This window comes from Phaenicophaeus curvirostris, chromosome 19 (assembly GCF_032191515.1).
Source record: "Phaenicophaeus curvirostris isolate KB17595 chromosome 19, BPBGC_Pcur_1.0, whole genome shotgun sequence".
Lineage (NCBI taxonomy): Eukaryota > Metazoa > Chordata > Aves > Cuculiformes > Cuculidae > Phaenicophaeus > Phaenicophaeus curvirostris.
The window spans coordinates 12,326,298-12,352,977 of record NC_091410.1 but is presented as its reverse complement, the minus strand read 5'-3'; the positions used below and the strand labels follow the sequence as shown (position 1 = coordinate 12,352,977).

The 26,680-nt window shown below is 44.3% G+C and overlaps 1 protein-coding gene across 4 annotated transcripts in view; it reads left to right on the top strand.

Moving 5' to 3' along the window:
- RAB11FIP4 (RAB11 family interacting protein 4) overlaps positions 1-26,680 on the top strand; it is a 101,439-nt gene that overhangs the window by 38,921 nt on the left and 35,838 nt on the right. Inside the window, exon 1 of one of the 4 annotated variants that reach the window (XM_069872662.1) lies at positions 3,803-3,916. The exons of 2 other annotated variants lie outside the window; for them this stretch is intronic. In XM_069872662.1, coding sequence (XP_069728763.1) covers positions 3,848-3,916 — 69 coding nt within the window. In that variant the 5' untranslated portion in view covers positions 3,803-3,847. Of the gene's footprint in view, positions 1-3,802; positions 3,917-16,689; positions 16,713-26,680 lie in introns of those variants that run through there. One more of the 4 variants, XM_069872664.1, reaches the window with a different exon arrangement.

Here is a 26,680-nt window from a genome sequence, read left to right as displayed (position 1 = left end):
GATTTGCTTTGTGGCAAGCATCTGGTAACACTTCAGAGCCCTTGGGTAGCCTTTTGGAGGTGGTAACCAGCAGAAAGTCCACAGCTGAAGTACGTGTGTGTGTGTGAAAACCCAGACCCAGATTCAGCCAGCTCTAACAAAGCAAAGTGCCTGTGTCTAGGATTTCCAAATGGCTGGCTCGGGGCCTTCCTGGGCACCTAGCCAGCCGGGAGCAGTAGCCACAGGACTCAGAGAGAATTAGTCTGGCTGTATCTGCAGCTCCCTGCCCATGGTTTGCATTGCAGGCCCTGCAAAGCAGTGACCTGGTTCCAGATGCTCTTCTGTCCGAGCACCTAAGCTTGGGGGAAAGGAAATCAGCAGCAGGAGCTGGTTTTCAGCTCTTCACACATGGCGTATTTTGGCTGATTAGATTTGAAGGGAGCCTGAATCTAGATCACCTGGATAGATGACAGAAGAGGAGGATGAATGACACATCTTGGAGCCTCGTGCCATGAGGCAGCAGGTACTTATTTGAGTAGCCGCTTATGAAGGGACAGTCTCAGTATTTTCACATGTGAGTAGTTGCCTTTTCATCTGAAATCAATGCCCAAGTGCCATACATGCAAACCCAGTGGAAGAGCGTGTTGTAAGACACAATAATACCAGGGCCCTTGTTTTAAACTAGCCTGTTTGTTTGTTATTAATTATTGCTGTATTGAGTTCTTGCTTTCCAATTTTTTTTTGCTGCCGTCACTTGTAAATAAGGGAACAAATCTGGCTCTTAACAAGGTACAGGCTGATTGCATGTCACAGAATGAGCTGCCTTTTCAGTCCTGGGTTTGCCCGCCTGCCAAGTGATTAATTACACTGTATGAACAGCAGAAAAATTGTTGAAACATGACAAATAAATTGTGTTTGCCTCTGGGATGGAGCTGGGACTGCTAGCTGATCTGCTGCTTTGGAAATATTTTCAGTAGTAATTAGGAGTCCCCCACTGGCTTCTGAAAAAAATTTTTTCCTCACTTGCTGCTGGAGAATATCTGCTAATGCCTGTGTCAGAGCACAGGGGGGCTTTCTGCATTGGAAAAAAACGGGCATCCAAATTGGTTTTGCAGGAGGCTGTGGAAACATAAGGCAGTCTGAGATTCAGCTGAACCAACGAAGGGTGAAGGGGCAGTTGCATAGGTGTCCTTTGTCAGCTGGGAATTGCAGTTGTGATTTCCAGTTGTGCTCTCTCTTGCTATTTATTGAAAAGCAAAGCCCAAGAAAGCATTGACTATTTTATTGAACTCAGAGCTGCAGTTCTCTTCTTCCTTTTTTTTCCATCTTAAATAAAGCTCTCCTTTTCTTTCCTACTGAGGACATTCCTTTAACCAGGGATGTCAGCACTTGCAGCAGTGCTGGTTTGCTAGTGAGTAAATCCCTCTGGGTCGCTGCAGTAGAGGGACAAGCAAAGACTCAAATCTTACCTGAGTCCAGGAGACACCTGCCCTACTACTTCTAGCTCCCCAGAAGCCTGTTCTGCCTGGTTTGGGGTGGTGTCCACCACAAAGACAATGACTGTTACAGAACAGATCTCATTTGTCAGGACTGTTTTCTTGATCCTGTTTTTCCTAGCATTAAACCCAGGTGCTGCCAAACTGTTAATGTGAAATACGTCTTTCCTCCTGCCTTCTGTGGCAGCATTGGCAGAGACACTCTGTCTCAGCAGAGGCAGAGGTCTTAAGTTGTTATTAAGTTGAAAATAACTTTTCAACCAATAGCAAAGAGAAAAAAACAGCTTACGTGGCATGGAGAAGTCATGTTAAACACAGCGAATGGGAGCTTTTTCTGTTTCTTATCAGCCTCCAGTTTTCTCCACCACCCACACTCTCCGTCGTTCTGTTCTTGGCTCCTATTGTGTTTTCAGCCTTGCAGATGCTTGGTGTTGGCCTCACGTGTGAAGACTTCCCTCCCTGTGCTCAAGACTTTGGAGGTGTTTATGCTACACTCCAAAGATGTGTAACACGTCAATTATTTCCAAGGATGACCTTTTAGGAGGCCCAGCCTATGGACTGATCCAGCCCCTGCTGAAAGCAGTAGAAAGGCTTCTCAGATCCTGGCAGGGGTTAGGTCAACACCTTAGGTTTTTCCTGAGAAGGTTGTTGCCTGAGTCTCTCACTGGAAATGCAGGGAAGAAATTCTTGATAAAGCTTGATAAAACATAGCCATGCAGTTACAAAGAGCAAAAAGTCCATGTTCCTAGGTAGGAGTAGGCAGGATTATACCCAGGCAACACGCTGTCTGCAGCAATGAGTTTATTCTAACCTCTAAGGGCAACGCTCTCAGCAATTCATTTTTTCCGATTTTTTTCCAAGCATCAGAAAGCAACGTTAACTACAACTGCTGAGAAATCCCCAGTGAACAATTACCAAGAGCAATGAAGAGCACAGCGTGCCCCTGTTTGGGATTAATTTACATGGAAATTGTCTGCTTTCACCTGGCAATATTCTGAATTGGATTCTTTTATGTTTGTGCGTACATGCAAAAATAAGTGTCCTTGGTACAAAACACCTGCATAAAAATGATCCCCCTGTCTGGCTGCTCAAGCTGATTAGGAAATGCTGCCCTGAGAACCCGCCAAACTGAGAATGAGCAGTTTTGCGCTGGCGGTAAGGTGGTCACCTTCTAACAAAATAGATGCTGACTCCTCCAAAAACAGCCATAAAAGAGATTGAGTAGCATTTTCTCTTTCAAAACCAGTCTGAATTTTTATTTGGTGGCACATCACACACAGACGTTTTTAGAGGAGGAATTACTTGTTCCCTGTCTTGTTTTTTCTCAGTTTTTGTATAAAACTCACATAAAATAATACAAGAGAAAAGAAACGCTCTGGCTCAGTTAAAAAAATATTTCTTCTCTTTCTCAAAATGTGTCTTGGATTTCCTTTTGAGACGAGTATGAGGGTTTGACCTTCTCATCCTGAGCTGGGCCAAGAAAATATTTTGAAATCTAAGAGCTCCCAGGCTGGAAGAAATGTTTTCCCACCCAGTTCTTGCCACGACACTCTGGTAAATGGGTTTTATTCGCTCCAAATTCAATCCCACTGTCTGACGCGGGCAGGAGATGGCTCGGGGCTGGGGGCTGACCTGGTAGAGGTGTTCCTTGCATTTCTGTAGCCCTCAGAATAGGGTGCAGGAGTGTTTATTCAGATAGTGCCTTCTTTTGGAGGTTGGGAAGCTGGGCTCACTTTGCTTTTGTCAGTGTTTCTGCACAACTTCTGACAGTTAGCTGGTTTAAATGTTAAGCACCTGCTCTTGCAGTTGAACTACTGCCTCCTGTAACAGAAGCCTAAGCCAGTGAAGGGCTAAACATTGTTCGCTTCCCACAGGGACCTGAGTCAAAACTCACCACTTCTCAGGTCTCTGTGTGGCTGGGTGATTTGAAACAGGTAGAATTGTGACTGCCTGGTTCAGCCATCCTTGCTGGGACCCAGCAATGGAGATGAAGTTCCACCTGCAGTGCCTTGCCAGCATCCACAGGGAAGTTATCTTGTGCACTTACATTTGTGCTTATCTCTGACTCTTTTGAGTATTTATTTCTGTTCGAGCCCAGGTAGGGTTTTGTATAGCCTTCAAAACCTTTGAAAGCCTGTCACCTGTCTCTTTGACAGAACCTCTATTTAATAGACATCTTTCTCATCTCTGTTTTTAATTTCTTAGGCATTATCTTCAAGCTTCTACTCTGCTGCTTTTTCTGACTGAGCACAGTTTTGGGGGTGGTTTTTCTGGAATTGTCAGTTGCCATGGCAAAATATTCCTCCTGTCCTTGTCTCTCCATGAATAAACCAATTTAGGCTGTGACTCAGTCTTTGGGTAGAGGCTATGAAATGACTGAAAGCTCAGAGATGGTCTCTTTCTATAGAAGAAGTCACATCCCTATTGATTTAATCCTTCAGGTAAGTATGACTTTGTAGTTTAGTCCTTTTTGCCTTTTGTTTGCTGTACTGAAAATCTGTCCACTTTAATTCATGGTGTGTGTTGAATACAGCATTATTAACAACATACTCAAAAGAAGTATTATGACAGCATTGTGCTGTACTCCTGTGAAAGAAAGACAACTGCTCTGGAAGAGGGTGGTGAACGAGTCTTGACTCTGATATCTGGCCTTTGGGGCTACCAAGAGTAGCCACGTGAACAGCAGTGTATGTAGTGTTCAGAGGGTTCTTGACACTTGTGTGACAAGATGAGGATTTGAGTTTGCCCTCCCATTTATAAGCTTGAAACTTTTTCTTTCTTTGTTTATTTTTATTTTTTTATTTCCTGTTCTGCTTCATAATCTTTTCTCCTTGCTGCTTAAGGAAATTTGTGCTGCATTTATGGAAGAGTTTGGAACATAAAGTATTCTTATTGGAATATTTTCAGTGGAAAGCTGTGAAACTGAAAATATGAATTTTTGTGGGGACTAAAAAGCATTGGTTTAAGTACATTTTATTTTTTTATGGGAAGAAAGCTCTCTGTAGACTTGTAAAAGCTGGTTGATAAAGTCAAGATTCCAGGTTATCATGAGGCTGTAGAGAAAAATTCAAACACAAAGAGATGTTCTAGCTAAACAAAACTAGCAAAATCCCTCGTTGCACAAGCAGACAAAAAGGATTTGACTGCTTCTTTTCTGCCTTCTATCTGCTCGGACCAGACTGAGAGCAGCTTGTCTGTTTGGAGGCAGCTTCTCTCATTTTTCAAAACAGAAGCTGCATGAGCTGCTAGAAATTTTTCCACTGCCATGAAAAAAATCCCCCATAGGTGAAATCTTACAGGAATCGTTTTTGTCACACAACTACTGCTGTACTGCCCATGGTATTTTTGGGTTCAAATATGGGATTTCAGTAGCCTCAAGAATTGCCACCAGGAAGACCCTTGCAGTTCATTAAATTGCTCAATACTTTGCTGAGTTATGAAAGCTTTAGGGCACCTGTCCCACTTCTTCTTCTGACATTTGACACAGAGCCCTTACAACGTCCAAAATCCCCACAAAACCGCAGGGAATTTGCCCTCCCATTCAAGTATGTCCCCCACCAGGTTTTCCTGGCAGCGCTGAGACCTGATTCCTGCTGTGGAGATGATGGGGCTGTGGCACTGCCCTCTGTTACCCGCCACAGAATTGTTTAAAATTAAACCATCGCACTCAGCTGGGCTCACAGAGCTAAAAATTAGATCTTGATTATCTTGTCTATTTTTAGAAGCTGGATAAGAATCAGACTGGGTTTTTTAAATTTTTTTTTTTCATGCTGCAGTGGAGAATGGATTTGTCTGGGTGGAGGCAGGCTTTCCCAGTGCTGTCACGCATCTGGGCTGCGATAAGCAATTTGTAATAGAAGAGGAAGAAAAAGTAGGGCACCCTACAAGAGAGTATCTAGGAATTACTCCTGAGGGGTTTGTGCTGCATCGCCTCCAGCAGCTGAAATAACAGCATGAAATTGCGATTAAAAATTAAACAGATATATGGGCTATTTGACCTTCTTTTAATCAGGGACACAGAGGCCCTGTCTACAATAAGGATACAGAGAAATGCAGCTTCTGTTGAGTGACTGTGAGCCAAGAAGAGGCTGCTGGTGTTCATCTGAAGGTTGGTGGAACAGGGAGATCATTTCATTCACCTGGTTGTGGAGTTGGGTGTGTGCTGAGGGGGCAGCGCCAGCACGTCTGGTGATAGACTGGAACAGCCCTGTCTCCAAGAACAGACAGAAACAGGAAAGAAACCATCAACTGTTAGTTTCCTAAGTTTACAGAAATCCAGGCAGGATTAATTAAGCCCCTGAGAGGCCCTGTTAATTAGAAATTTTGCTATTGGGCTCACCTTTTTACCCCAACCGTTATTGTAATTACCTGGTTGACAGCGATATTGGCTGGGGAATCATCCATGAAATAAGAGTGGGCTGTTTAGGTGGATGTGTACACTGGATCCCAGGCTGGTTTTGATATGCAGCATTATGATAAGCTACTAGCAAGGTTAAGATGGAACGATATTGTATCTATGGCAATGTAGATACAGAGTTGACACAGATGCTGGTGAGCATTTTAGGCTGACTGCGTGAACCTGGCAGCCAAGTCCCAACCCAGCACGACCAGGAAGTGTTTGGAAAGGGAATACACAAAGTAGACACAGTAAAGTAAAATAGACATATCAAAAAAGGTGATTCCTTGGAGCTTTTCCCAGTGTGTGTCAATAGGACTGTGATAACAGTTTGGCTTTGCAAGAAGCCTTTCCTATCTCAGTGTGTGTGGAGCTGTATCCGCATTTTCAAAGCTCTGGATCTGTGCATTTACACCTGCGTGCTGTGGCTTTGCTTTTGTTTGTTTATCTCTGGGAGCACGGTGTGTGTCTCTTGAGGAGGTGCTAAGAACCTTGCTGGTATTCTCCCTCCTTTTCCACATGCAAATGTACTGGAAAAACCTGGGGGCTCTAGAGTGGTAACACACGTACCCTACATCAGCATGGGATTTGGACTTTAAGAGTTTGGGAGAATCTTAGCTTGCTTCGTTCCATTCTTGGCTTTTTTAAATGAGCTTGCACAGGTGTTTCCAAGGAAAGATTCCTAAGTTGCTGTTAATCTTGTGGAAAAGTGAGGAGGGAGACCTGTGGAATGAATGAAGTCAGTATTTCACTGTGTCTCCGAGATCTGATTTTTATGGGAATGAGTAATGCACAGTATTTTTTTAGACTAATAGGTAAATATTACCTTTCACAAATAGTTGTTTACCTCTAAACTCTTCAGCACAAGGATCAACAACCATCTCTTTATGAATCACTGTCTGTAGGGTTTGCGTAGCTGCAGGAGCTGCCACATCTGGGAAGCTGTCAGTTAAGTGAAAGAGTAAATCACCAGTTTTCTATTTCTGCCATATTTTGAAACTTAACTTGAAATCTCTCTGTTTGTCTCGTTGCCAAGCCAAGGGCAAGGTCATACAGGGGAATTCTGAAAGAGGTGTTTGTGCTGTAAATTCAGAACTTTCACCTGTTGCCTAGCATGATTCCATGCCTATAAGGAAACTTTGAGTAAGACTTCTCAGATTACCGCAATGTGTCAAAACTTTGCTATCAGGGGACATCCTATGTCACGTGGTGGTACTTGAATAGAAAAGGAAAGAGTTTGTACTTGGATACCACAAAAGGTGCCCTGCCAAGAGTGACTGATGTCCTGCTGGTCTACAAAGAAAAGTTTTAGCAGTGAGATGTATTGGATAACACTGACCCATGGGCTTCGTGAAGCAAAAGCCTAGGGCTGGGGAAGGTCCTGGGGCACTTTCTCTGCAGTGTTTGTTACTGTTTTTTCCAAATGAACAAAATTGTCAAATGTTTCATGACTTAGATCCAGGGCTTCCTTGTTGTGCTATGGAGTGGCAAGCTTTTCCTCTAGGCCTTATGTAGTCTCTTTAGATCAAAAACCTTTACAGAAAGAGGCTGTCTCTCTTAATTGTATTTGTATAATGCCTGTCATGTAGGGCTCTTCCTTCATGTCTTCCCTGGGAGGACAGGACCACCTCATTTTAGAAAGAGGAGATGAGAAAGGGAAGAAACTAGCACAATTTAGAGTATCAATATTTACATTTGGTAGTGTTCATATTTAGTTTTACTTGGACGCTTGCATTCTGCACAGACTCACCTTCATGTGCAATGTCTTCTTTCTTACGAGGGAATCTGATACTCAGGAGAGAAAGGACTCTCCTGAATCAGTTCCCATGAGCTCAGACTGCGTTAGGACTTGCTCTCTTATCTGCTCTTAGCTCATCTCTGTTAGCAGAACTCCTGGGACTGGCTTGTGCAGGTCCACTTGGGGAGGCACAACATCCATCCCAACTCCTGCTTTCGACTAAGCTGGGGCTGCCTTCGCACTCCTGCAGCTTCCACAAGAGCCAGTGGGTAACAAGAACCACATGGACCACACGCGTTTGTTTCCTGAGGTAATTCACCATCTGTAACTGCTTCTTAGATGATGTGGGGTCCAAAAGCTTTTTCCCCACCCCCCGCTGACAGCTCCTCACTGTCTCACAGCATCTCTTTTCATATGGCATGTAAATGCTTCCATATTGAACATGATTAATTAGACGGGAGAGGTGAGTGTCAAGGGCAGGGATCAGTGTTTAAAGAGTAGTTCAGTATTTTAATTTGACTGGATTACGGAAATAGAATTTGAAAGATGGCTGGAAGTACTTTAATCCCTGCTGAAATGGTAGAGAAACCCATGTCACATTTAGCACAGGGAGAGACCCTTCCATGACCTACTTTTTACAGGACTTGGGGCACTGCAGGCCCTTGGCTGGGCTTTCTTGGTTTTGCATGGATGTTCACGGCCAGTCCTGGTGCAGCTGCTGGGGGGGAAATCTCCTTCATTGGCTTCGTTTACTTCTAAGATTGTATATTCAGGAGTGTCTGTGCAGCCCCAGGGCCATTGACAATACTGCTGATTACTTCACATTGCTATTTAATGAGGATGAAAGACAGGGGATGAGCAATTGGAGATCTTACACTTGGGAAAGAAAAATTGATTTACGGAACAATCAGCTTGTTGGCTCTGGCAGGCTTTTCTTTAAAAAAACCAAGATGGGTATTCTTGTCACTTTTGGACTGATCTAAATCAAGGAGCTTGTGCAAAATTATTCTTCTCAGCCTGTGATTGCTGAGACCAAACTCTGGGGCAGAAATTGATCCTTGGTTAAATTCTGTGCAGTAGCTTGAGGAGTGAGGTGGGAGCCCAAGCTCTCTGTGAGCCTGGAGTTCACAATGCCTTAGCGGGTCTCTGTTGAAAGAGCTTGCTGGGCTGCACCTTTTCAGTCGCAGACGCCTGTTCTTGCTATAAGAAGGCATTTCTGCTCTTCTGCCAGTGTAGAGTTGGCTGGGAATTAAAACCAAACTTACTTTAAAGGCAGCTATGGGATGTACTTCTGTGCTGTGCTCCACCATTCCTTATATAAATGTGAATATTGCCCCAAAGCTGTAGAAAATCAATGTGATGATGCCTCAGAAAGGTCTTGGTAGTGCTGATATTCTCACAGCTTTGCCCACACTCGTGAGTTTTATTGGACAGCTGTATGTTTCTCCTAAAGCTGAGAGTTTTCCCTGGGGCCTTCTGAAATAATACTATGTGAACTGAAGAAGGTATCTTGCCTCGCACAACAGATTGGCACCTGCTGTTCGCTGCTCCCTGTCTAGGGCTTCAGCATCATCCCGTCTAGCATCATCCCACCCGGCTTTTGCCAGGCTGCCAACAGCCCATCTGCAAGGACCGGCCTCTGCGGGCTGAGGTGAAAGGTCTTTCAGATCTTCCTCGCAGTTAAGCTGAACCAGAGGTTATGTTTTTCCTAGTATGTCTGCATTTGTCAAGGAAACTTCTGTATTTATTCTCCTATCCATGAAGGAACTGTTACAGAAACTAGAGGCTGTTTTCTGCGACTCTCCAAGGTTGCTGCATCACTTGTTGCCCCAAAGTTCCTGTGGTGAGCTAAAGGTTCAGCTATGGTTGAGTTCCCTTCTCTTTCAATTTGCATAGCTAGAAAGGGACATATTTGGAATCATAGAGTCACTAGGTTGGAAAAGATCTCTTGGATCATCGAGTCCAACCGTTACTATGATTTCTGTGACTGGGATGGAGAGATTGATACAAATACTTGGCTAATAAGCGTTTGTCAGATAAAAAAAAAATGTCTAACTTCCTTATTAATGAAAGGTGGGGATCTAATGCTAAACACAGCATCAGGAGAGAAAACAGATGAATTAATTTTCCTGTTGCTACAAATCTCCTGTGATTTTGGGGCAGGGCAGCTGAACCATGCCTTCCTTCTTACTGTGTTGTCTTCCCTATCAGTAAAATAAGGATAAAACTATTAGTTTTGGCTATTGGGATAGCAAACTGGCTGGCAAAACATGTTTCCCTGACTATAAGTGCTGGGCAGAATAGCCTTCTCCTATTCTCTGTTGACCAGCTCCAGGGAACTGTCTGTGTATTAGCACGTTGTGCCCCACAACCTAAGAACAGCAGCCCCATCCCTCAGGAAACCACTCCAAAAGGGCTTGACAGTTAAATAATTGCCTCTGCTGCCTGGCTTTTAAGAAATGAAGTGGAACTTAAATGGGAGTTCTGCAAAGTTTGATAGCCCTTCCACTCCGCTGGCATCATTCACAGGGGGCATTCAAGCTTCCAGCCTAATGGGGATTTGTGAGAAGGCATCAACTCAGAAAAAGTGTCAACAGCACCACAGGTCAGACCAGGACATATTATTATGCACCTTTGAAAACACAGCCAGACTTCACATCTCAGCCCAGCATGCAGCAATCATTAGTCACCCTGCGTAATCCTCCTGACCTATTTTTTTTTTCTTTCACAGTGGTCACATTTGAAAATGTTGTCTAGAGCTGGTTGGACTCACACAAAGTTGTTAATTGGGAGCTGTCTAGTTAAGGAGTAACATGGAGGCAAAGTTCGACACAGCGTGCTCAGCACCCTGGCTGTGATGTTGTGTCCCCAGGGAGGGGATGACCAGGGGGCCTTGTGTCACCAGTGTGCACAGAAACTCAATTCCTCTTGCTTCCAAAGAGCACCTGGGCTCTTTGGTTTATCTAGGATTAAGGATTTGGCAGGATCTGCTCTGGAAGAAGAGTTTAAATGTGAGAAGCACTCAAGGCAATTACATTTGGAACTGATATTTAGGAAGTGCGGTGCCTACGCTGCTGTATGCAGACGGCCAGATATTGTTTCTCCACCAGTGCAGGGCTGTATGCTTGTGGTCAGGAGTGGTGCATTTGGTAGGGTCTTACTTGGTTCTTGCTCTTTGCGAAGCTGTTTCCATGTTTATTTTTGACCCACTGTGCCAGGACTGGGCTGTGTTATTTCTAGCTTCATTAAATCCCTGGGTACTGAGCGCTACTGTCTATGTTCTTTTGTTGGTTCAGTTCTGTAGGGATTTAGGGCAGAACTGCTTTATGCTGCCCTCGTCATCTTGTAAGGAGCAAAGAAGAAATGCAGTGTATTCCCTAGATGCTGGGATAATCGTATCTTGACAGCATACTAATTAATCAACTCATAATCAGGTAATTATTTCCTATGTAGCTGCCTAATTACCATTTAGTAGCCCAGATTTTCAGCTTGCAAACAGCTAATCTTTTCAAGTGAGGGTTTCAAGGAGGGGAACACAGTGGGCCATGACTCCTGGTGTAACTCCTCTGTCTTCCTTGAATTACTCCTGGGATTGATTTGGTCTCCCAGTTCTTTTAGCCCACTGGACCACCCAGCAGCCCTAACCGTTGCCATACTGGCAACAAGAAAATTGTACACCCAACTCCACTGCTCAGCGTAATGGACTTAGCTGCTATCCTACAGCTCTTAATGTGCTCAGAAGTACACCCATATGTCGGCTCCCTGGGAGCTCTTCCTAGTGTAGCAGATGATAAGCTAAAGAGCTTGAGCCATACTTTTGGGCTCAATATACAAGATGCTCTTAAAAGGCGAGGTTATACATGGCCGAATCTCTCCATGGTAGCAGAGGGATTTACCTGTAAGCCAAGGAAGATCACAAAGATAAAAACTACAATTTACAATCAAAGCTTACTTAATATTCATACCTGTTTCCACCTCTACACCAGGCTGATTTACTTATGTTTTAGTTACTTTTCCCAGTGTTTGTGATATGTCTGGAGTGTCTGTGTTTGTGCATGTGTGTTCGGGTCCCACTTCCATCCATCAAAAAACTTAGACTCATTCAAAAAATGAAGAGAGACGGGAACCTCAACAATATTAAACTCTTATTTTTCATAAAAATGGGATTTTGTGGGGGTATAAAGAAAGACAGGCCTTCATTCATGTGACTTTGCTAGCATAAAAATTATTTAATACATCGACAGTGTTCCAGTATGTGAAAGAAATCAGCGTAGGCTGGTACAAGGCCCTTTCCTGAGCTGCCTCTCCACTGATAACATTATTTAGGTGCATGTATTTTGGGTTGTTGTTGACTATTTCCCACAATATCTGTGTCAAAGTTATCAAACTAACCCTTTAGACAGCACAGTTCAGCTCAAAAGGCATACGTACACCTTCCACGGTGTTGGCCTTGAACACGCTGATAAGTTAATAGATCCCATTTTTTTAAAGCCATGTGACCCTAACAAAGAGGTAACATCATGTCTTGGTGTCAGATTTACCCCATGCAAATTGCAGCAATGTTCTTTTGGGTTTTAGTGCTCGGTTGTACCCAGCTGCCTGTATGTACTTGCTGCTTGTTTACACCTTCAGCTTTGCATCTCTCTTCTTGTGTCCTGACCATCAGACCTTTGCCCTTCCCAGCCCTAGGACAGCCTTGCAAACACTCTGAGCAACTGGAGTGTGATTTTCCATGGCTTGTTTTCTTTCCAGTATCTGTCTTTGTGGTGATAAGGACTGCTGTTGTTGACCTCAGGAGTGCTCTGAGAGGCTTTGCTGTGTGGAGAACACAAAAGGAGGAACGATGTGCAAGCTCTGCTCTCATGGAGCTTCTCCCCAGAGAAGCCAAGAGGAAGGAAACAGAGACCACGTAAAGAGCAGGGACTCTCCAAAAACGTGTGCTAAAAGAAAAGCAGCTAAAAATACTCTGGGAGGTTAAAGGTGAATCATCTGCAAGAACATCCAGAAAGGAGGAAGCCATGCTTTCAGAAGCAATCGTGCAAGGTGGAAGCAAATAAAGTCTTCCTAGGACACGCTGTGCCATTGGGTACGCTTCCTAGCCTTCCCCACATCTCCCTTTTCCAATTATGCTGGGACTTAATTTCATTCTTACTGGTGCAGTTTTCAGTTATGTGTTTCTCAGGATGGAATTTTTTCCTGGATTTTGATTGTGTTTTAAGAAGTTGAGCCCCAGCAGGTGGAATCAGGCTTTGCAAGAGCAACCAGTTCATGTAATTTCTCTCTTTTCTCCATGGCCAGGCAGTTCCCAGGTCCTAGAAACATGGCGAGGTGGTTAAACTTCTTTTAAAGTTCTGTTTTCCCTTTGCGCCCCTTCTCCCACTGCAGATCTTATCCCCTCTGCCTTTCATTCTTCCCTCTTTGCCAGCTCTAATCTGCTGCTGTGGGTTCCCAGAGCTATTTCCAATGCAACACGTTTAATCCGAAATTGAAAAGTCTTTGTGAGCCGAGGCCTCAGTGTCATGTAGTGAATATCTTAAATGCAGAAAGGGATCAAGGTGGCTTCTTAGTTACCAGTAGTTAACACAATCCATTGTGTTTTATTTAATTGCTTTTTATACGTGTCTTTGTATCTCCTACTAGGAAGAAGTGTGATCTGGAAATAAGCTAGCTTAGAAACAGCTGTAGTTTTGCTGTAGCACCAAGAGAAACTTCAGCTATAGTGCAGCTGTAGCGGTTCTGACAGGCATTGAGGAGGCAGATTGGAGCCTTTCTGCCATACAATGCTGGGCTACAAAAGCAGCATTATGGGCAGCAGCCCTTGCTAGGCGGGAGTAGCTGATCCCAGATACATCCCGGAGCGGCACGTTGGCTTTTCCAGAGCTGGACGTATCCTGTACAGCCACCCCAAGAAGTGAGAGGGGGAGATGGGGTCCCATTGCTGCACAGCTGTGGAAGGAACCCTGGCCTTTCAGACACCGCGGCCACCAGTCCCTTGCCTCTGCCACCCAGCTTGGTGTGGTTTTTCTCTAGGTATCTTTTAACTTCTCTTTCTTCTGATGGCCTTTGGATAGAGTGCTGAGCCCAACGGTAAAGCTGTTTTCTGTCAAATGTCCAATTTTGACAATGTTTTGGCTCAGGAGAAAGGAAATTAGGTCTAAATTTCAGAGCATCTCCTTTTGATATCTTTAAGAGTGGAGAAGTTCAGTTCCATTTTGACTGGACTTTTAACATATTTCTTTAATTGTGTAAACATTTACAAAATTGTTTGACCCCATTTGAAAAAAAAAATCTTTAAATGAGAATTTTCACATATTCTTGTAATTCTTTTCAAGCATATCTGAATTTCCCTTTCATAGTTCCTGCTCTCAGCCTGAGGCTGGTGACAGACGGGGCAGCTAGCCAGTAAAGCAGTCTAGAAATATCACAGGAACTATATTTCATTCAAAATTGTTCTTTTCCATTCAGGAGAATGGCTGATGGTGATGCTTTTCTACCAGCTGCTAACAAAGCATTTAGTTTTTCCCGAGGTGTTTAGGAGAATGCAACAAGAACCCTAGACATCTTCTAATGTTTTTACAGCTAACTGAGGCTTTTCTGGGTTACACACGTCAGAGCTAAGTAGCGAGTATGATTTCCATCACCCACCAGAGAGGAAACAGAAGGAAACAGTCTGATAAAATCGTAGTGTTTTATTAGGCAAATTTTCCCATGTAAGGCTAAAAAATTGCTGCCTGCTGAATTTATTCGAGACTTCAGGCTTGCTTTTTAAAATGCTCAAAGTGTGAACAGATAAGGAGTTAATTTACCTTCTCAGATTTAGACCTTGTGAAAGATTCATGGAAATTGTGAGTGGGAGAGATACATTTTTAATCATGCTCGGCTTATTTAATTGTAATCTTTGCCAGTCTTTGCTGTGGAGCGTGGAGCCCTCCCCTCTCGGTTTGCACTGCGCACCTCAGGCACTTGGGGAGCTGCCTTCACCCCCTGCCCCGCAGCTCCTGGCTCTTGGGCGCAGGACCCTGAGCTGGAGGGAGCTCCATCGCTGCTCCTGGGTGGTGGGGATGCTGGTGCCAGCGCTGGTGCAGAGCCGAGCAGACCCGTCCTGGGGCTCAGACTGAAGCTGCAGCTCTGCAGCGTGGCTTTTCAGTAAGGCATAAAGTTCCTTTGTGGTGGGGTATTTCCAGGCAAGCTGCAGATGGAGAAGCCACTGAATTAAGAAGCTATATGGCTTACTGTGTTCCTGGGTTTGATGGAGAGGGGGGCTACATCAAACCCAGCTCTTCAGTGATTTGACCTAGAAGCTGAGCCTCAAATACTTAAGTGTGATGTGCCTTCGGCATCTGTGTGTAAAGAACATGAACTCTCAGGTGTCCCACTCCCTCGGGTGTCCCTAACTAGTGTTAGTAACAGATGATCATCTTATGTGCAGAACTATTCGTGCTTAGTCTCTTACGGTCTGAATGATGAAGCTGATTGAAGGAGCTGGCAGAGGAGGAGTTTATTCTTTTCCTTCCAAAATATGTCTCTGGGAATATAAAGAAATGTGAAAACCCATATACAAAACCAGGGTTATCTTTCCTTTGTACTTCCTTGACCTTATTGTGCTTCTCACCCTCCTTTACAAGACTGCTATTTGAAACCAGGAACTGAGGCCCTGCTGAGAAGAAGGGGTTTACTTCAGCCACACTACATGTGGTCTTGTACGAGGAGTTCATTTTAAGTTACTTACATACACAAATGGTAACTGCAGAAGGAAAGAAAAGGGTTAAAGTGTATCCTTTCCAAAAACTCTAATCTTTTAAATGTTTGACTCTTCCCACTTTGAGCAAATATTGTCTAGCCTAGCTTAAGACAAGAAGTTATTTTTAGAATTTTATGATCCATAGGGGGGAAAAAAACCCAAAATATGAAAATGAACTGTCAGGTCAGTGATACTGATAATTTTAAAAAGCTGTGATCTGTAAGCACTTTTATTGTAATCAACTTAACTGTAGAAACAAAGATTCATTTTGAACGAGGACGCTGGAATGCCTTAAGGATCAGCTGTAATAGAAGAGCAATTGAAAATGGGATTTTTAAATGCCTGTTCTTTTCTTCTGATTTTGGATAGGCTTTGATGAGCTTTTTGAAACCTTTTCCACCCTAACTCCATTAAGGTGTGGAATATCCATTAACGCAATTAATATGTTATGAAAGGGACAACCAATTCAAAAGGGTAAGAGGCCAAGCTGACACCTTTTGTAGTGGTTTGAGAGGCAGCAGAGAGGTGAAATGTTTTCAGACGGGCAGTTTCACTTCTGCTGCACTTCAGTCTTCTGTTTTCTTTTCATCTTGCTCTCTGCAATTTCATAGATCTTGTATCTTTGAGACAGACCTTGTGAATTTGTACCGGTGCCTGACATCATGAGACCTGGCTGTCTAGGATCTGTTGCTGTAATGCAGGAGTTCACTCCCAAGTGTTACTGCAGCAGCTGATTTTATTAATTCCCTGTGTTTCCAGATGTTCAGAATCTTTCAACTGCAGGTCATAAAATTTGGCATAGCAAATTCTCCTAGGTTTTCAGAAATAACTGATTCCTCTACAGATTTCAGCATCAAACATGAAGGCAGACTTCAATCCTGCTGTGGTTTCTGTGATCTCTGAGCAGCTCAAAGCAGGGGAGTGAAACAGAAAATTCATTTGTTTCAAAAGTGAGACTAACACAGAGAGCTTGTTACAATTTCAGGTGGAAAATGTTTTGTTAATAAGCAATGTTTCAAACCAGTGAAAGCACTGCATGAAAGCTTAGCTTTACCTGAATCAAAGAAAATGATGCTGTTCGCTGCTCTGTGTGATGCCCGTAGCGGTGCTGGAAGCTCCTGTTAAAAGGAGCATTTGATTAGGAATGCCTTAGCCAGGGCGAGGTCTGGAGGCTTTGGAGTCTGCCCCGGGTGTCTTGGCAACCATACACAGTTCAGAGCCCTCGTCAGCACAGACACACAGCGCGTCCCAGGTCTGGCTTCACGTCCCACTTAGGCGAAGGCAAGAGGGAAAACTTAGCTGCTACCAAGACGGGCTAAGAGACCCTGCAGTTCCCTATCGAGACTTCTACAGCCCTTCTCAGTAAGTATAACTTTAAATTAAGGAATGATACATTTTATTCCCCCAGAAGGCATCTTTTGTTAAGTGTGTTATAGATCAGGGATGTAAATCAGGCTGAAAGCCACAGTTAAAATATACAGCAGTCTGATTTCGATTAGTGTGAAACTGCTCTAACCAAGCCATTAATGAGATTGAAGGACATAAGTCTCAGAAAACCTTACAGATTGGGAAGGCAGAGCCTGACCCTTCCCCCTTTGTCAGCTATTTCTTTTCGGGAGGGAGCTAGCTGCATGGAGTGGGCAGTGCTACCTACAGCAAAGCCGTCTGCATGAGAGGGGAGCCCCGCGTGCCTTCTGGGGGCTCTGCAGATCTCTTCCTGCGCTGCTGATGCAACAGGGTAGTGTGGCAGTGCGGTGAGCGAGCCTGCTTCCCCTCCTCACACACCAAAGACAGATACTCTGATAAAACAGTGTCGTTTTGAAAATGGGACTTCAGGTGGGCTGGACGGGATTTCCTAAGATGTCTTTTTTCTTATTTAGAACTAGAATGTGCAGTGGGCTATTGTTCCCACTGAGCTTTTCCACTTTCTGAAGTGTATGTGTTTGCTTTTAATGGAGTAGGGAGTGACTGTGGAAATTGGGCCCTGCAGAGGTATCCCAGACCAGAGGAGAGGGCACATTTGTGGTTATGTGGCTGGTTTCGTACAGGGATGTCTGAATTCATCACTTGCCTCTGTGCAGCCTTTCAGCATCACCTCAGGGAGTGAGCTGATGCACCAAAGCTGCCACTGGCACAGAGGCCCCCCCGCCTTCTCTCCCTGGCATGTGTCATGCCCGCGTGGGTTGAGGGTGGGTGGGCATGACTGGCTGCTTCGGTGCTCATAGCAACCTCTTCCCATGCCTTTGGTGCAAACAGCAGTGACTGCAGATATGCCTGCGCTCCTGGCTTAAGGGTTTCAGGGCAGAGGAACACGCACAGACCATGGCGCATCTTGTGAAGAAGCACATTTATATGAAGCTTGTGTTAACATAGAGCCAAGAGATTTGTACAAGGCCAGGGTGGATGGGGCGTTGAACAACCTGATCCAGTGGAAGGTGTCTCTGCCCATGGTAGTGAGGTGGAACAGGATGGGCTTTGAGGTCCCTTCCAGCCAAATCCATTCTATGATTCTGTGAAAGGCCAGGGCAGTGGCGTGGCTCCCTCATTTGCGATTCTTTCACAGCTCAGTTACCTAAAACTATATCCTCCAAAAGGCAGCTTGCAGCAATGCGGTGTGGCTTCGGGTGGGGGGTGATGACTCATGGTGTTGCCTGCGAGAGGAGCATATCTGCTTGTCATTCCGAGAGGGGCAGGGACTGCTCTGTGCCACCCACCCTGATCTCAGCAGCTCCTTTTGTGGGGATGAAGGAGATTAGTCACAGGATACAGTGAGTGAAGAATTCAGACCTGCTCCTCAGGGAATAGTGAACACAGCAGTGGGAGGAAGGGAAGTCAGGATTCGATTTATCGATGCTCTTTGATCAGGCAATCAAACAAATGCTTTTTGTGGGGAGGCCTGTGAGTTGGAAGAAACTTAGTTCAAAGGCTTCATGCATCTGATGGTTGGGCCAGATCTTTGTAGCTTCAGTTCCTTCTTTGAATGAATGTGTAGTTCAAGTAGAGGCCGTCGTACTTGACTGTCGGCCAGATGAGACTGCTGCACTTCATCAGCTCTCCTGCTGTCCAGGGCTGCGCACAGCAGGGTGTCTGTGGGAAGCCAGCTGTGGCTCAGCCTGTAACCTCTCTGGCTGAAAAGTGACAAGGATTTGGCTGATGTGACTCTTCTCCGCGTCCAGTATCAATTGGGAGATATCAGACCAGAATCTGGCCATTAAAATCAGCAGCGCTCACTAAAGTCAGCGCTGAGACGGTGCATCCTAGCTAAGAGTCTGGAATGTCGTTGTTTCAGAACGAGTGTGGCAAGTAGTAGCTGTGTCCCTTAGCTCCCTTGTGCTCAGAGGTGCCCGTTGCCTCTGAACTGTGCTTGTGCCATGACTGATGGGCAACCGTTCTGGGAAAGATGCAGAACAGGTCACATCCTTATCATGTCTTGGCCCAATTCACTTTCCTGCAAGGCTTCTTAGGGACTTCTAACCCATTTTTTAACCCGTAGAGAAAGGTGTGATATTTTAGTAACAGAAACCAGTGTGGATATTACTTGTTCATTCCAGATCCCCACAAAAAGTGATTTCTTGTGCGTTTCCCTCATTCAGTGTGTAAAATGTGTTCCACAAGGAAACTGTCTGCAAGCGTAGAGCAAGTCCCCTTTGATCTGCACCTCCCTCATCCCTCACGGAGCGTGCTCGTGCCAGTTAAATAAAGCATCAGCCTTGGTCAGCTCCAGCTTGGACTGGTCTGCTGAGTACTCAGACCTCTATCTCTCCTCGCTTTCTCTTCCGCCTTCTTTCTGTTCTTTCCTCTGTTCTCCAGGAACAGTGCCACCTAATTAGGTCATGGATTGTTTCAAACTCAGAATCTTTCAGGAGGTTTTCCAGTAGCTTCTGGTTTCAATACTAAAAGCCACTTGTTCTGCTTGCCCAGCTTTCCTGCCTTGTGCCCCTCTTAACTGTTCCCAACACTGAAATATTTCTTATTCATGTGGCTGCGGCAGTAAAAGACATGTTAGCTCCACAACAAGCTGCTGCTGACTCCTCAGGGAGCTCCCGAAGAAACATTTTACTCTGAGATAAATCTGCTTTTCTGCATTCCCTACTGTTTTATTAATAGGGATATTTTCATGAGAAGAAGATTCTCACGTGAAGCCTTCTGCAGCTTCAGCTGCTGTTCCTCCCTGGAGCCCGAGTGTCTCCTCTTGCCTCCTCAAGCTCCACAGACCCCATCTGGGTAATGACACACACGTTGCTGTGTTGAGGACGAGACCAGCTGAGCAAGGGGTTGGTGGCACGTGCTGAGACCTGGGAATATGGACATTCAGTCTGCAGCCAGAAGTCTGTGAGAGGATGAGCTGGAATTAGATGCAGACCTTGCAGTGGGTGTTGGTGGGAGATTCCTCCTTGTTTCCCTCTGGACAAAATAAGAATTGTCTCCTGATTTCTAATCCTAGCTTTGAAATGTACACGGTCCCAAGTTATGTCTGTGAGTTGTGGTAGCTCTGAATATTGTTAATAGCTGTACAAGTATCCAGACCTTTTAAAAAATCACATGAAAGAAGGGCTGGCGATTCAGCATGGTTAAAAAGTTAATTGAGAGCAAAGACTGCTGCCCCTACTCACTGCACAGATTTCAGTCAGGCTGACGACAGAGCTGGTCACGCTGGCTGAGTCTGGCCTCTGACAAATTATTAAGGGAAATCTTTCCTGTTTCAGTCGTTGAACCTTATTAAATCAATTTCATGCAGTGTTTTAGTTGCTGCCTTTCAATTCATGCCCAACTAAAGCTGCTTCTTCATAGCACAGTTTACATGGAAATAACAACCGTCAAGGTCTTATTTTTTTTGTTGTTTTGTCTGCCTGCTACCAGCAGCACATCAGAAATCAGGGATCCAGGCTGACCTCCTGGAGGAGAAGGCTTGCTACCAGGGAAGTAGATCTCAGGTCTTTATAGGAGGAAGTGTCACATTACCAGCTGATTCAACAGGTCTGACAGAGCCTAGGGCATAATGTGCTGAGCCCAAAGCTGTAATCCAGTAACTGTCTTAAGAGGAGCCTGAGTAGCCCTGGGGGAGGTCCCAGGTGAAGGCAGTGTCTGCAGCCTCAAAGGAGAGTCCCTTAGGTCTTGTGCATTCCTCTGGGTTTCAGGTGGAGAAACTCAGTTGTTGCTGTTCCACTTAAATTGAACTTTCCAGAAGGGACTCAGAGAAGGATGGATCTCACAGATCAGAGCATTCTCAAGTTATTAAAAAGGGTGATGGCTCTGACTGGAATACCTTTAGTTCCAGCTACACAAGCACCCTAACAAGCCAAGCAAACTGCAGCTGGGAAGTGAATTGATGTTCACATCTCAACACGGGGCTGTGGAGCCAGGTCACTCTTTCTTTTGATGCAAGTATTATAGCAGCCCCAGGTTTCCCCATGTCCTTTCTGGTGCTCTCTGTCCAAAATTGAGCTCCTATTGGAATAAACTGGTGATATATAGAAACTATTGCAACAATCCCAGAAGAAGCCACAAACTACAGACATAAAATCCTGACTCCTTCCAGTTAAACACAAACAATAGGTCCATTTTATGTCAGCTGGCATTTGTCAAGCTGTTATCACAGTTTGTGCTTACCACAGTGTTCTTTTGGGAAAGATTAAGACTGCATGTGTAAACTAGTGAAGTGGCTGCAAGAATCAGACTGAAAATATTTGCATTGCTTACAGCCAAGGTTCCCGGCATGGCAAGGTCACCATGTTGGGCTTTTGGAGGTTGTGGTGTAGAGCTGGGAAGTAAAGACATTGCAGAGACAGAAGGCGACCAGGACCCTGCGCGTGTGCTGCTCTGTGGGTCTGTGCTGCTGAGCTGGGTTGCATACAGCCGCGTCTTCCTTCCTCACTGCTGCCCAGGTTTTACTTTCTGAAAAATAATGACAAAAGACTACTTTATTAAAGACATTTGTGGATGCGATGTTTGTAATATAGAGCCAAGTCTTCCTGCTTAACTAAATCATGAGTTCATTTCACTAGCAAAGCCTGATTCTGAATTGATTTATACTAGAGTAATTCCAGGTTAACTAAGCTGCAATCATTGAACAGTCCTAGCTGTAAGAATATTTTTGGATGCCATGGGAGGAATAAAGCAGGCTGGGTGGTCAGACACACCTCGCACGCAGGCAGTCAGACCAGTGCGAAAGCTTGCGGAGCTGACTCTGGAAGAGGAACAGGAGGCTAGAAAGAACTGATTGTGTGTTCGCATATTTAGACAAACACTAGCCTCACAGCAGGAGTATTGTGGGTTTGTGTCAAAGTGGGAAGTTTGGCAAAAAGTGCTGATGAATATCTAATATCTTGGTACAGACTAAAATTACACTACATTTGTCATTGTGAACATTTATTAATAGCCCACATTGAAAAAGCTTTCCAAGTCCCTCTGTCACAGTTTCTGATTTAGGCACTGAGTGTTCAGGGTGTTTGGTTGTTTTGAACATAGCTGCCTTGGGAAAGAATTTTTAGCTGTTTTTAAAATGATGGCAGAATTTTTCTGTAATTATTAAAAACATTTCACTTATTCAGGTCAACAATAAATCAGGATCAAATTCTCACTGTAGCACCACTGTCTTGAACAGTGGCTGAGGAGTACCGAGATCAGCACTGGGCACGAGTGATGAATCCAGCCCCATCGCGGCGTAGTTAGGAATACAGCCACCCTTTATCAGTAAAACAAGGACTTGCAAAACACAGAGAGGTCTCATGCCAGGTTAGTGGTTAATAACACTCAGATTTTGGATAGCAAGTGGATACAAGATTTATGTGCTGAGAAATCTATAAGGAAAAAGGCCCTTAGAGTTTTCAACCTGATCACAGGACATCACTGTTGTGGGACTTAAATCTAAATGACAGTGTGTGCATCTGGTTGTTAAACAATTATCTCCGTACGAGTGGCGGTTGGGTATGGAATTGCAGGGGCTGTACGCTGCGGGCCATGGCACAGAGCCAGAGGGAATGTCTTCTCGTGACCCATCCAGGCTCTTGCAGTGAAGAGCCAGGACACAGACTGCCACCCTGCCTTTGAGGAGCCTGTTGTTGTATTAAAGCTGCCGTCGCTTGTGTTGTTCCAGGCAGAGAATGCGTTTGAGGGTGAGCATCTCTTATCAGTAGTTCCCATGCTAGGGACTGGTTTGTCCTGTTGATTGACAGCTGTGATAATGAGGTTATTGTGAGGAGGCAGTGGGTGCACAGAAATGTTTTTATGTCTTGTGGTCTGGGATCTTGGGCTTTTTGTGTCCTGAGAGGCTCTGTCTCTAGCTGGCTGGGCCAGAGCAAAGGGCAGAGCATGAAATGACTGTAAAAGAATAAACCCTGTTGCTTTCTCATCTCTGCATTAGGTGGGCAGTTTGCCGTAGCCCTGGTAGAGCTGTTTGCTGTAGTATCAAGACAGAGTTTTCTAAACCTTTTTATGTACTTTAGCAGTGAAAATACCTAGGGGACAAGGCAAGTCCTTTATTCCCTATGAACAACTGGTTGTTTATAGATGCTCCGTTTCTAAGTAAATCCCCTTTGCTGCTCACTCTCTTGACGTTCACTGAACTCTGCTGATTTGCTCCTGCTTTCCATGCAGCTGGCTTGTAACAGCACAGTGCTGTTCCCCCAGGTAGCCTTGGATTTGGGTCTTGGCTGATACCAGAATAATATACTGAGAAAGGGACCTGATGACTGGACAAGGGTGATGTGGAGGAAGAGGACATAATTCTGGTTGCACGGTTTAGCAGAAACATTTGCAGCATGTCTTTCCTATTTTATTCTCTGTTCTCACCTCACTAGAGGTGTGAAAAGTTGTTTTCCAAAGCACCACTTTCATCATGCAAATATCTTGTTTTCTTCCTCTCTTTCCACTGATCCCATCCTTACTATGCATCTGTGATTTGCAAACAAAACTCACACCAGCAGTGGCTAGAAGCTCCTGTCTCTTAGGGACAAGATTAAAATCCACTAAAATGAAATGTCGTGGAAAATATTGAGTTGTCATTCTCCTTGGTGGTACAGAGAATTGGCTTGCAGTGTGTTCCTGCTGTGGTGCTGAGCTGGTGGAAGTACCTGGAATTGCTGTATTTCAATATGTATGCAAATGGGTGATGAACAGGAACCACAAATCACAGAGGTAAAGGAATGTGCTGGGGATGGTCCAGGTTGGAATCGTTTTGATGTCTCTAGTGAGCCATTAAGGCTAGAATGCAATTCATGATTCAGCTGATAGGACTGTCCATGTGTGACTTTGAAATGAAAATCTGTGTATTTCTTCCTGAGATTGGACCTCTCTGCAGTATCCAGCCCTGCCTCTGGAATGCTTTCTAGGCATTACCTAGAGAAAGCAGAGGGGGTTTTCCATCCATATGTTAATGTTTTGGTGGCTGCTATTTTTTAGCCTTATCCAAGAATGAAAGTTCTTTTTCTGGATAGAACTAATGGTTGGGCCCTTTCCTGACTTTCTGTGTGACCTAAGATCCTAAACCCAGAATTAATCCTGAACCAGACGTATACAAATTTGCAGCAGCTGCAACTTAGACTGAGATTATTTTACTAACATTAGTTACCGAAACACGCTTAACCTGACAAGCCAGCTCTTCTGCTCATCAACTTTGCGATGTCTCTCAGACAGAAAGAACTGAAAACATCTGGTTTCTTGTTTGGTGAAGAGCCAGGAATTTGCTGAAACAAGGCCACCTTGTTCCTGGTGGCCCTGGTGACAGGCAGCTCATGGCATTGGTGGCATTTGGCTAGGTGACCATCTGTGTTCAAGGAGCCCCACTTACTGGATACGTGCCACATATATGGCACTGGAGGGGTAAGACAGAGAAGGTTAATTGCCTCAGCTGCCCTTTTCCAAACAAACAAAGCTACAATGTGCAGTAAAATTTAACTGATCTAAATCATATACAGTCTGGGGACCTGGGATGTATTAGGCATCTTAACTAAAAGACATTTGCTGTGGCACATTTTGGTGTCTTTCAGGGATGACAAATGAAAAAGGCTTCCTTCTAGGTTCCATATCCCTCTTCTTCCTGAGTTTCATTGTCTTTCCTAACTGTACACCTACTTCATTCATCTGCTAAAAACCAGGGCTAGAGGCAGGAGCTTGTGTTAGGCAGACCTGCATGCAGAGCCATGAGGGCACTTCTGTGCCTTCTTGTGAAAATGACTGTGAAGTGCGGCAGAAAATAATGTCTGTGTGGTGTTAAAAAAAAAAAAAATCAACATTTTAATCAGAGAAGTTTTCTTTTGAGACAGAAAAGCGTCCAGTTTAGGACAGAAGAAGGAGGATCAAATATCCTGCAAGCAATCATCGTGTGTTGTATGGTCATGTTATCAGTCTAAACACTGTCCTGGATTTGCAAATCTCCGTAAGCACAGATGTGCTTTGGGCACAGTGGTTTCATTGTCCCAAGAGAAATCGAAGGGAGGTCTTGAGTGATGTCTTGTTACATAGATGTTGCTGCTAAAAGCAAATTCTCCCAGCAAGTAAGTGCAGATTGTTTCTGTTATTGATTGCCGCAGTCTCTGCTTCATTGAGACCACATGGCCCACTTTGTTTTTGTAGCTGCCTTTTATTAAAACTGACAAAGAGGTATCAGCGTTTGAAGAGATGAGTCTTGAGAGTCCCCTGGGCAGCGTTTTCATGCTGTAAAGTGATACTGGCACATTTGATCCAGAGATGCTTTTAACACACTAATAAAACAAAAGCCTTCCTTCCTAGGGTGGTCTTCTACGCTACAAAGCTTTCTGGTTTTGTCCATGCTTAATGGCCCAGACCCCAAGAAATGGAGAGAACTTGCAATTCCTCCTACCTTAAAGCGTGCTCTCAGGATTTGATCCTGTGTTGTAAACAGCAGAGAAAAATTCATGTGTAGAGTTTTTCAGGTTATATTTTGCTGCTTCACTGAAGGCTTATAATGTGGTTTGTATTCTCATGGGTTATCTGTATTGGGTTTTGTCATTCCTGAGACTGGCAGTTGGAAAGCTTTCATCCTTATGTCTGTTGACCAGCATTTACAGTTCCTACTCTTCTCCTGTTCTTGTAATACCTGATTTCATAAGGAGCCAGTCAGAGCTGTGCTTTAACACACAAACCAGAAGATTTTTGTTTTGGCATTGTATTTGAAGATATCTAAAATATTTAGATCTGAGACATTTCCTATTAGGGCCTATCATAGTGGAAATGTTTGACCTCAATCTGTCTGTGCAACAGCTCCTGATCTGTAAATGGGAATACCATCTTCTTTCATTTTGAAGAGGCTTTATGAAGATGAATTAATCTTTGCAAAGCACTCAGATGTCAGAGTGATGAACACCACAGAAAAGCTTGCGGGGAAAGAAATAGTCCTGTCTACAGAGCAGGCTGTTAGGAGTAGCCGTAAATAAGACATGAAGCTACGCTTTGATCAAGGAGACTAAAACAGATACTGAATAGTTGCTGATAAACCGAGCACCAGCCAGCCTGTGTCCTAAACAAAACCAGTGGGAAATAGCATGTGATTTTGTATGATTAAAGAGATATGCTAGTGCAAACAAGCAACAGACCTAAAGTGAAGTTGCACCCACGAGGTCACTACAGCCTTTTCATTGCTTTAGGATGTTTGGCAATCTTGCTGTTAGCCATGTGCCACGTGAGAAATATTAGCCACTGCTGAGCATGAATTGTCCTTGTCTTGGCCAGCTGGTTCTTTTTCTTATCCTCTCCTCTCCTAACAGGGTATATTATACAAAACAGGGGCTAAAAGCTTAAAACTCCTGGCCAGTGGCTTGTTCAGGTGAGCCAGCCAATAAAGCCCATGGTCACTGCAGCCATGGGAGTGGAGTTAATTTGCTACAGCAGAGAGAATGCATTTGTGTCTTTTTGGTGCAACACGGAGCTGCTTGGCTCCATGTTGGTTTAAGCTGAGGTGGTTGAGGGTCAATTACACCTTCCTTGCTCTCTTCTGTGCTGTTGTGTGAAGTGGATGTGTCCCTGCCCTCAGTCTGCACAGCCCTCTCGCCCATTTCTAAAGGACAGGCAACATATTTTTCATTTCAATGTTCTCATGTAACCTGTTGTTTGATTTTAGATTTTTATTATTTGCCATTTTGATGAAGACCAAATAGAATAGATTTTGTGCCTGGCATATTTTTGTACTGCTTTTGACGAAGGTGCTTTAATCATGAATCCACAGGTGCTATTATGAGACACTTTCACAGCTTGATATGATAAACCTAACGATAGTTACAGTGATGAGCAAAAATTAAACTGCTTTTCAGAGGTGGGTGCATATCCTGTTCTTTTATCTACCCTCTGGATTCACAGTTCGTGACTTGTTGACC